This window comes from Toxotes jaculatrix, chromosome 1 (assembly GCF_017976425.1).
Source record: "Toxotes jaculatrix isolate fToxJac2 chromosome 1, fToxJac2.pri, whole genome shotgun sequence".
Classification (NCBI taxonomy): domain Eukaryota; kingdom Metazoa; phylum Chordata; class Actinopteri; family Toxotidae; genus Toxotes; species Toxotes jaculatrix.
In genome coordinates, this window is record NC_054394.1 from 3,259,474 (window position 1) to 3,271,364 (window position 11,891).

Genomic DNA, 11,891 nt, shown 5'->3' on the forward strand with positions numbered 1-11,891 from the left:
TATTTGTCAGTAATATTGTTTAGTTATAAACACAGATACAGTTCCCTAAAAGTGAAACAGTACCATCAAAGGAGGAACCCAGCCAACAGGACACCTTCAAGGACCTTAATGGTTCTCTGAAGGTTACCTTTATTTTTTTTTTGTTTTGTTTTTACAGGTACAATTTTTATTTTGCAACCTTTAAGGAGCTCCGGGAGCATTAAGAAAACTTTGCTGAATCATCTTATGGGGACGTTCACAGAGTCGAAAAATTGTTTGCTGAGAAGTCACGTGGCTAGTAAATGTCCCAGAGCAGCCGTGGACACCATGTTTGTCTCTGCAGGCTAGATCGACATGTGGGGTTTTCATATTCCTCAAATTTGAGGAAGGATGTAGCCCTGTTCAAGGAAAATGGATGTGAAGTATTTGAATGTGGACTGTATGGTTAGATTTATGACCCTGATTGCATTTACTTTTACTATAATAAAAACTGTAGTAATATCAAAATATTTGCAGACTATTAATGCTTTCCCTTAAAATTTCGCCTTTGCAGCAGTGTAATAATAATAATAACAATAATAATAATAATAATAATAATAATGTCCACTTGGTACTTGGACCTAAAAGGACTGAGGAAAACCACAGTGCTGTAATTACCATTTTTTCCAAGGATCTTGAATGCAACCCGCCACCAGAAAGGCTCTCCGTGCGCATGCTCGCAGCTTTAGCATTATTAGTATACTGTAGTATGTTGGTTATGTGCTCCTTAAAGGCTTGTTGTCATCCAGCGACATAGGTTTGCGTTTCTTGCACACACCCTGCATGTTAGCAGAAGTCGGAGGGAATCAGCTGCCGTCCATGAATTGCAGAGAGAAGTTGTAGTTAGCGTTGAAGTATCGGCGTGTCGCTGGAGGAAACGGACTATGTCGGCAAATAAAACAAAGAAAGTCAAAATGGCTACTAAATCTTGTCCTGAATGCGACCAACAGGTGAGAAAATACATTGTTTAAATTTGAGCGTTGTCACAAGTTGCGTACGTTATGTGCTTTCCGTAGTTTTGTCGGTGTTTATTGGGGGTTGAACAGTCACGGCAGCACACACGGGGCAGTTGGGAGCTCTTAAGACGGAAATGGGGTTCAGGGGCAGCCCCCAGGGCTCAGGCTGTGTGGACCACGGTATCATCAGACCCCCTCAGAGGCTGAGCTGGGTAGCTGCTGGTTTTCTGTCTGGTCTCTGAAATGTGGGTTTGTTTTATAAACCTGTTTAGGCAGCTAACGTTTTGTCACAGTGTTGCATTCAGTGCATATATTATCCAAATTATATTTGACTACATTTCATAACTTGTTTTATTATTGTAGTTGTTTTACAGCATGTGAACTTCGCCATAAACAAAATCGTCATTAAATTTATAATTTTCTGGATGGAATTTTGTATGATCCACTGTTTTCCTAAGGCTTATACTGTGACAGAACCACTGTTTATGGGGATTTTTAAACCTAAGGTGAATTACAGTACACCTACAGCTGATGCTGTCCTGATATGTCCTGAATAGCACACCAGAAAACACCGCACAGTGCCACTGAGCTATATTTTGGGGGGTTTGCAGTTAATGCTGCAGCAGTTTCTCATTTAAAGGGGAATTTCGTTTTTACACATCAAAGTCTGTTTGCAGGGCTCTTGCTGTGACTGCACATGTGAAAAAAAAAAGTTGAATCAAGCTTGTGGTGGCTCCACAGGGAGATGCACCGTATCTGAAGTTGCATCAGGTGATGTTGCTTAAGGCAATGCCTGTGCAGGCTGAAGACTACACGTCTGAGAATGGAAAGAATCTGGGGTTGTTGCTTTGTGCCCAGTTTAGGGACAACCTAGACAACATGCAGTGTGACTGCCCCATTCTTCCCATTCCTAGGAAAGGCCAGCTTTTGACTTCATGTTCACAGTAGTAGTTTACTGAAGCACTTCCCAAAACAACAAACAAACAAAGGTTCACTAATCAGACCCTAAACTTCTCTAACTTAAACAAAAGTTCAAATAAAACATTTAACCTGAACTTAAACTAAAAACAGGTGAAAAATGTTCTTTAAAAGGTTTTCTCACTATTTTTACTAACTGACATCAATGTAACATAAGCCCATCATAATTATTAACCACTAACTGCTGTAAAGCTACAGATCTCACATGGTAATATTCAACTGCATGCTGGCTGCAGTCGGGAGTGGCAGAGGTGGAGAAGGGAAGATTACTGTCAGCTGTGCACACCGAGCAAAAGGGAGAGAGAGAAAGTAATCTGTCAAATCACACATCAAAATAGAAATGACCTGGGGTCAGGTGGAGTTAGGAAGACGGGAGCTTGCCACAACTTTGTGGCCCGCTCCTCATCTCTGCTTCAGGCTAGCAGCTTGAGGCTATATTAGCCGCTACCGGCAATGGGGCAGATGTGTTGTATGTGCTATCAGTGCTGTCTGAGCACACTGAATATCAAAGACATTTTGATGCGGTTGGACAGCATGTTAAATGAACCAGTTCGGTTCAAGCATAACCCGACCCTAACACACTTAAATCTCCAACCCAGACTCAGTTGCATTGTGGGTAATTTAGGTGCCAGGTTTTGAGGAGGGAATAACATTGTATTTTACCTGTGCCATTTTCTAATGTCAGTGTTTTTTGTTGGGCCTGTTCTTTAAAGTTCACAGTATTCATCAGGACCACTGTGTGTTGAAATGTACAATTAGCACTCGGCTCTGGAAAGAAGACCAGTGTGTAAATTTCATGTGGCCTTGAAAATGAGGAATTTGAGGAAGATTAATAAAGACTTCACAGGAAGTGGCTCAGGTTGGAACAGAATGCCTCATCTAGCTGTTGCAAAAGAAATAAGTGTGAATCACTTCTGTGTCAGAGACATCTGAAATACTCAGGAGCTGTTTTCCTACGTCCCAGCAGCAGCAGCTGCTTCATTTCCTAGAAGCCATGAAAATCATTTTGCAGAGACTTGAAACTTGTTTGATTTAGATTGCCTAACTCAAACAAGTCTGTTATGTTAGCTGAGTTGCATTTTGTGAGACCAATCACTGAGATCAAATTAAAATCATATTTCCCATAAATCCACATTTAATATGATTGTAATCATTGGTACACAGAGGGACTAATGCTGGAAGTTCACCACTGTTCAAGTCACTTGCCAGAGAAGACATTGATATCAGGCTGGTTCAGGAAAAGCTCTGACTGTTTAATGCAGAGCCACTGCAGCATGGAGCAGGGTCTGGCAACCGAAACACAACTTTGGAGCTAAAAAAAAGCCTGTTTTTGTTGGATTGAGGGAGTTTGCGGGTTACAGCCTGTGATGGTTTGGTTTATTGCAGACTAGACGATGTGATCTTGTTCCATGTGTCGGGAAAATATGAATCTTAGTTCCTCAGATCATTGCACATTTAATATTTTGCAATTTCAAACTTTTCAAACCTTATTTCTGACATCATCATCTAGTAGTAACATAAAGCAAGTCTGGACTGGTCTAATCCCACCTGAAACAGGTTTGGGAAGATCGTAGTAAAATGGATTGGAGCGTACTCAGAGGCTTATAAACAAATACAATCATAATTCATTTCATCATGATAGTGAGATCATGGAAAACAGACACCAGGAACACACCTCTGGAATCAACTTGTCTTACACTCTGGATCACATAGAACATGATATAATTAATAATATTTAAATACATCAGCATGTTTTGTAATATGGTGAAAGTTTCTGGACATTCAGATTTATGGATCAAGTGATTAGATGCAGTAAATCAGTGGACTTTCTGTCTCATTTGGACATTTGGAACACCAGTTTTTTTTTTTATATGTGCTGATTCTCTGAGCTGCTCTGTTGTGACATCCATGTGTCTAACATTTCCACTCCCCCCCCCCCTCCCTCCCCGCGTGGCAAGGCTGAACAGTAATTAAATTTTCTTTATGTTTCCTGTTTGTTTCTCTCTAGATTCCAGTGGCCTGCAAGTCCTGCCCGTGTGGTTATGTGTTTATTAGCAGAAAGCTCCTAAATGCCAAGTTAAACGAGCGCTCTCCAGCCATAGCAGGTAAGGTTCAGCTTGGACCAAGCTAATGAAGAAATAAGTTTGGAGCTGAGTGATATTAATTGTATAAAAAACAGTTCTTCTGCATAGTCTGAGTGTTGTTGTCGTGCTGCTGAACTGATTGACATAAAGCGTTCCCTAACCTTAACCAGACTAAATGCCTCACACCCCAACCCTTACCCTATGTATGTATCTAAATGTGTGTCTGTGTGTGTACATGTACATGTATTTCTACATATGTAGATAGGTAGAGAGACAGAAAGGTGGTTAGAGATGTGATGTGATTGAGGAATAATTATTTAAAAAACTTCAAACTGTTGTACTGATTGTACTTAGAGCAGATAGTTTTTACACTGATCAAAGAAATATATTGATTTCAGACTTTTTCATTTTGTAACTCAGCTCACAGCGAGGTGAACAGCTGTATCTCATCCACATTTGTCACCATTGTTCTGGCTCTGACACAGGACTTTTCTAACTAGGGTCAACTCACTGGAATCACGGAACAAATCAGAGGTGTCAGCCAGGAACCAGTCTAACACAGAAATTATGATGATATGTTTTCAACTATCCACGTTTTCCTCTGTAGATAAGCTGGACTTTAAGCGGAGGAGGACAGAGCGAATTCGCAGAGAGAGGATCGACTCTCCTTTAACCGGTGACATGGAGAACAGGAGAAGGTCCCGGGCCAACAGCCAGTCAGATCCTATCCGGAGGGGACGAGGTAGACCAAAATCAGTGGGGCTCAAGAAACAGGAAGAGGAGAGAGGTAAAATAAGAAAACATGTACAGTTGGATATTACAGGTCTGGATCTGGGCACAGCTTCAGTGTTTGATTATCTGGTCTAGAACAGTAAATGTTTCTGATGCTAGTTAGCAAAAGTAGCTTTATTAATCATGTCATATTGCTATTGATTATATGCACTTATACATTTTGTCCAGGCCGGTAGGATTGGATGGAACTGGGAGCCAGGAACTGTGTTAAAGCATCTTTCATTGACTTATCATGTATCTATAAACAATCATCGCAGTAACGTCTGAACGTCAGAGGGATTATCAATGATTCATTTATAGCACTCACACTGAAACAGGCTTTTTACAAAGCACTTTGTTAAAGTTTGATGAGGAAATAATGGCTCAAATGTAAATGAGAAGAATGATACAAGACTCATAAACAGTGAAGCTGATCAATGCTCCTGTGAAATTTTAGTTTGCTGTGTAGATAAAACAAAAAGGAAATAATGTTTCACTATATGATCACGTTTCTCACTTTATCTTTGATCTCTGCTTTATCATGTCACCCGCAGCTGGTTTTAAAAAACTGTGTGTATGCCTGGTTTGAAGAATGCAGCATGTGTGCACTATGTCTCCACACATTTATAAATACCAGTTCATGGCTGGGAACCCATGTATGCCTGGTTGTTGTACCTTCACATCCTTCATCCATCCATCTGACCCCTGGTCCTTTCCACTGTGGACAGTCCACTTCCTTGTAAAGCTCTTTGTGTCCCCTTTCATATTTCTCACCTGTGTGACCTAGTTGTGCAGGTAAACGGGGCTGTGTTGAAATTTCTGCCATACTTGTGTCTTCATTGTTGTCGAACATTTTCCCATTTGTCACAGTTTCTGTGGTGGACTGTTAAAATTTGTCAGTTATACAAATATACAACACATCTGGTTCAAGTTCATGCAGATGTGCAGCTGCAGCCTCAGTATACTGACATGTCAGTAGTAGGCCAGCAGCAGGGTTTGGTTTGGTTTCACACTCACAGGCCACTTTCAGCAGGATGGTGTTACATTCTGTATCTTTATTGTCTGAACTAATAAGCAGCCTCTGTGGTTTGTCAGCTGAAGCATGACTGAATCGTTTATGTGGTTTAATGAGGAGCTGGGTGCTTTTCGTCTGAATGATTTTTTTTTTTCTGTGAATGTCAGTGTTTCACCCTCACACTGGCTCTCTTCATACTTTCTGCCCTTCTCCTTTGGAGTTATATCCTCTGCCATTGCTAAGACCTGATCATCACATGGGCTGTTGCTTGCATTCTTTGTTCATGATATTCAGTCAGTACTCAGGTGGAATAGACAACGTCTCCCTGTCCAGACCTGAAGAGTAGATGATTTAGTGTTTCATCTTGTTGTGACGTACTTCAGGAACGCAGCTATTTATCTCTTCCTGTCGCCCACACTTCATTAACACGTGGTGTCTGTTACAGCAGAACTGAAGCACTCTGTCATGTGTTCTTCAGTGGCTGACTCTTGTGTACACAGTACAGTTGCACTCAACACATAGTGACTCTTTGCAGCACTGGACCGTTTTGTCAAATTCATTTTAGCTTTATCGACATGACCACAGTTAAACACAGTATGGCCAGAAATGGATTTTCTGTGATTAATTGTGTTTTGTTGTGTTCACAGAGAAACAAGAGAAGGAGGTGGATATCTATGCCAGTCTTTCTGATGAGAAGGCCTTTGTGTTTTCTGTGGCCTTGGCTGAGATTAACCGCAAGATCCTGGGTCAGAAACTCATCTTATAGATGAAAGCCTGAATGACTGAGAGACCCAGCACAGAGGACCTATCACAGGACAGCTATCACAGAGGATGACCAAAGAGGGCATCACTGGCTGGAGCTAAACTTTGACCTGGATGAGCTTCACTTGGATGATGGCCATGAAGACAGTGAATTTTCTTAAAGGGATTAAAAACATATAGACATCAATCACCGGTATGTACAGTACACACCATGTATTTAGTAGATCTGCTGATAGAGCAGGTCACATGAGCTTATTTCAGATGAATTTCACCTTGTTTGGAACGTGGAGGAAACAAAGTAACAAAAAGCTGCAGCAAACTCAAGGCGGTGTCCGGGGATTGTGAGGCACTGCTGAGGTAGTGGATATGTTACTGTTGGTTAATCGACGTTCTCTTTGATGGGCCATAGCAAAATGCCGTATATCCCTGTATTATGCGATTATATCACAATATATATAAGATATAAAGACACCATACACCCTAAATAGGGCAGACAGTCTGGGCTCAAACGCCTTTCTTTAGACCATTTTTTCAAAATCATCACATCCCACTTGTTACCAGTGGATCAGTTATCAAACCAGTTAAACTAAGGGTCTGTTATCAAACACTCTCAACGAGTATCTGGACTGTCAATCCAGAAAGGTTCTCAGTTTTACCATTAAACAGAAAATGCATATGTTGAATCAAACATGTGAGCAAATGAGCTTTTAGTGCTGGAAAAACAGCAAGAATTTTAACTGCCATTCTGTCTGCGGTTGTAACTGCTGATCCTAACCTGGCTCACCTCAGACACAGCCATGGATAAAGTTTATCTAAAATGATTTACAGGTCTGTAGTTTACATATTGTTCAGTGGCCAAAGGGTATATTTCTTAAGAGAGATCACCAATGATTCCTGTAAATCTGGATTAGTTATAGAACATTGTGTTGCACAAAGCAGGTTTTAGTTTCAGCAGGGATGGGAACAGTGATGCTGCAGAGGAGGAGAAAGTGAGAAAACAGCCCTAGCTTCAGTTAAAGCAACCTGTGGATGCAGTTTGGATTTTAAACTCGCAGCTAATAAGGAAGGAGCCTGACGTGAACACTACAGTCATGGAGACTGGTACTCTGCTACCCAGACAGGAAAAGAAGTGTCAAACAGATGCCCAGTACCAGCACACAGACTGGGCCAACAAACACACACTGAACCAGTGTGTAAGTCTGTCACTCGCCTCCGTAAGGGTTGGAAGAGTAACTCACATTTACACATTTATAGCCTTTCATTTCAAAAGAGCTGCGGTTAAACGTTTTTAGACACTGAGAGAACGATTAAAGACGTAGCTTCACCTCCCACAGTTTCATCAGCAGTGACAAAAAAGAAATTCTTGTCAGTGGTGTGAAGCCTCTGCAGCAGGACATACTTCAACATTTAGTCTCAGAATGTATCACAGGTTATTATTTAATATGTTTTTTTTTCGTTGTTATATATGTAACATGTAAGCCACAACTGTAACTTTCTTTCTCTGAACACTTCACGGTGAATACACACTAATTTACAGATAATGTGATCAATAAAGTTTTCTTGAAATAAAATGGAGGTCGATTGGAATGAGGCGTGATCTGGGTATTGACCGGTTCGCTGAGAGTGTGACGTGGTGGAGTCTTGTCAGAGGACGCATCGTTACCGGGGCTGGAGTCCTGGAGAGCAGGCTGCAGCAGGTTAGTGGTCAGAGCTACTGTTACCTCAGGGGATGTGACAGCTTCTGCACATTACTGCACCTGGTTACCGCACCTGGTTACCGCACCTGGTTACCGCACCTGATTACCGCACCTGGTTACCGCATTTGATTACCGCACCTGGTTACCGCACCTGGTTACCGCACCTGATTACTGCACCTGCTCTGTCTGATGGTGGAAGGAAATCACAGGTGATTCACGGTCAAAGTTCATGTTTTATTAAATGCTGCTACAACGAGCTGGTTAGATTTCACACAAGGTGTCCACACGAAGGAGCATCAATGCATCTTCTCACTATGACAGCAGAGTAAACTGTGTGTGTGTGTGTGTGTGTGAGAGAGAGATTGGATAGTGTCACAGGTAACCAACTGAGGGAGACGTCATGTGACATTTACCCATAATAATTTGGTCACATCGCCAGTGTAATGTATGGTTTTTAAAGTTCATAAACAATATGAATTTAACAGTTTGCAGACTTTGTGGCGTTGTAACATTAAATGTGCAGATTTATAGACAGCAGACAGAGCTGAATAAAAGTTGAGTGTTAAAGAGAATCTCCTCCCCAGGAACATTTATCCATTTACCATAATCACCATAAAATGCAGCAGTTAGGGTCCAGTCTAAATCTCTGCCTCAGGGACGTTATTCCTGTAAAAGACTTAAAGTAAACTTCTTTAGCTTTTGGTGAAATAGGAAGTGTAATATTATTGAAACTGAGCTATTGCATTTCTGTTTGACTGAAAGGGCCGAACGTGTCAACAGAGGATTTCTGAGTCAATTTGTTAGTGTGAAATCTGTGTCCATTCCCCAGACATGATGTCCCTCACTGACTGAGGGGTAGTATTGAAGATATTAAAAGACTCCTCATGATGTGAAGAGGTTATATTCTGCGTAGAACTCTTTGAATAATTTAATAACTTTCTTTCGTTTAACAGGAGCATCACAGACCATATCCCTTTGTCCCACTGTCATCTGCGTTTGGATACCTAAGTATTTAACTATAGTGGGTTTTTATGGGAATATTGCATGCAGCCACAAGGGGGCGGTATTTTATTTGTTTTATGAATTTTAGAAAAATCCTCAGTGCTGCTCACAATTCCAGATCCCTCAACAAACTCCCTCCCATACTCACTTTCTTCCTCTCCTGTGACCACTTCACCTCTGTTCTCCAGAGCTTTTACAGTCTCTCTGTCCCATAGTGATCACGGTCTAACTCCCTCTCACTGGACACAAAGTCTTCCATAACCAGGCCCTCTCCTGTCTTCTCCACTGACACACTCCTTCCTGCAGCCTCCATTCATCTGATACCAACCTCTTGTCCCTACCAGCTGGGACTAAGTGCCGGTTTTTGGGTGTCAGGACTTTCTTCCCTCTGGAACAGCCTCCCCTCACACATCCTTGACTGCATCAAGTTACTCATCTTTCTAGAACTGCTTTCAGTATTTAATGTCCTCTGCCACCTAAGGTGCTTTTACTTTTGCTTTTATGGTGTTTTTATTTGTGTGTTGCATCGGCTGTATTCATTTTTTGTCTAATGTTTGCAAGACTGATGAAAATATAATTTCTACTACTTCAGGGTTCAACACGCCCAGATATTCTGTGCTTTTCCACACTTTGGTGATGTGTTAAATGCAGATTTAATTTGGATCCAGGCAAACCATTTAGAGCTGAGTCCGTTCAAAGGATGTGAGCTGAACTCTATCACAAATCTCAGGACGTTTAAGCAAATCTTCAAAGTCCTTTCTCTGGATAATCCAAATGAACTCTGTTCTGTTAACGGGATTGTTACAGCGGCTTCTCAGCTCACGCATCATTTAAGCAGCCAGAACACACAGTAGTGGCACATTTGTTTGCACAGCATGTGAAGGTAACCAGATGTGACAAAAACAAACCTCTCTATCGGTGAAGTTGGTGAAGAGTCCAGTCATCGTTGCCAACTTTACCTGCCTAGTTTTCAGCTCTGAAGAAGAAACAACAGTTTAAGGTACAGTTGTGTTAAACTATTTTCCACAATTTAACAAAAGGAGAGTTTATGAGATGAAGACAGAGAGAGGGAGCTGTTGGCCCTTTGGCTACATTTACCAGCTCAGATCTCAAGGATCTTGGTTTTGTAGAGAAGTTGATGAAACTACTTTGAAAGTAGTTTCAAAGTTAGGAAAACATTTTTACCCAGTCTGACTGTTTTCCTTATTTACTCTTTTACACTGAGGCTGTTGGGTCAGTGGTTCTTCCACTAGAGGGCAGAGAAGATCCATGTATCCATCTATCATCCATCCATCCATCCATCCATTCATCCATCCATCTCATGTGGAAATCCACTTTCACAAAGTCAGACATTTAATCTGGAATCAATTAAAACTGTGAACTCTGCAGGGTGTGGTTTAGTTCACTCACAAATGTAGTGGAGTGAAAAGCACTGTTTCCCTTCAAATGTAGTTGATTAAAAATATAAAGTATCATAGAATGGAAACAATTAAAATCTATGCATGAGACCAACTGAACTTACAGTGCAGCCATGTTCTGTCAGTATGAACAAATGCTTGTATTTCAGTGGTTCCTGCTAACCTAACATTACTGCAGCTCCCTGTGCTGCTCACTGCAGAGAAAAGGAAGGTAGAGCTACAAGTCCAGAGGCTAAAGCATCTTCTGAACAAGAGATATTTTCTAATCAGGAGCTACAGTGTGTGATTCCACAGATGCAGGCTGTTGAATAAGACTTAATTATTAAAACATGTCCATTCATCCATCTTTCACATTATTGCGTAGTTTTTATTTAATGACAAAAAATGTAATACATTTCATCACAGTTCTTGGGTTTGAAGGTTACTTGGATATTTTTTCAGGCGAGAAAAGAAGCGTTCAGATCTTAAATAGATCCCAGGTGAACAGAGCATTAAAAAAATGCCCTGATCCTTAAGATCAGCTCAGGACATCTCCAGTATCTGTACATCTAAGAGCCCCAACATCCCCAGAGTCACATCACCACTGCTGTTAAACTGTCCAATAAAATGTGTATTTATTATGTATCCAGCTTTAACCTCAGACAAACTGGCAACAACTAATATGATATTTCAAGTCTGAGACCAAAATTTACCTCCCACAAGGAATTTTAAGATATATTAAAATGCTATGGACAATAGAGCCTTTGGTAAATTACCAAAGGGCTTATCTATGATGGTCTTTTTGGGAGCCGCACTGCGAGCTGCTGAGACGACCACCTGTCTCAGCAGGAAGTGGGCGTCCTCGACTGAGCCTCTCCCTTCCTCCCTGCCAGGTCTGAAGGTTACAGCATTCTCTCCCACACGACCTTCCAGAGAATCTGTTTGCTTTCTGAGCTGTCCACATCAGCCTGCCTGTCCTCCCTGCTGTAGCTTTACCCCCTCATCACCGTCTGCTCTACTGGCCTCTCCGCAGACATTACTGTGAGGCTTCAGCGTTTCAATTAAATTTTGTTTGACTGGACTGATTATATGGGACAGAGTAAGGAGTATCTTCTTATTTTCTTAAATAACACACTATTTTTGTCATCTTTAAACCCATTCCACTGCACAGTCTATTTTTCAAGGTCATGATTTACTTCATTGTGAGCTCA

General features: G+C 41.2%; 1 protein-coding gene across 1 annotated transcript; it reads left to right on the forward strand.

Annotated features, from left to right (window-relative positions):
- The first annotated feature begins 703 nt into the window (after positions 1 to 703).
- Positions 704 to 8,154, forward strand: c1h16orf87 (chromosome 1 C16orf87 homolog). The gene is made up of 4 exons (XM_041044162.1): positions 704 to 968; positions 3,961 to 4,057; positions 4,644 to 4,823; positions 6,470 to 8,154. Exons 1-4 carry the CDS (start codon positions 903 to 905, stop codon positions 6,586 to 6,588), a joined length of 462 nt encoding a protein of 153 aa, XP_040900096.1. The 5' UTR covers positions 704 to 902; the 3' UTR covers positions 6,589 to 8,154.
- Positions 8,155 to 11,891: the final 3,737 nt, after the last annotated feature.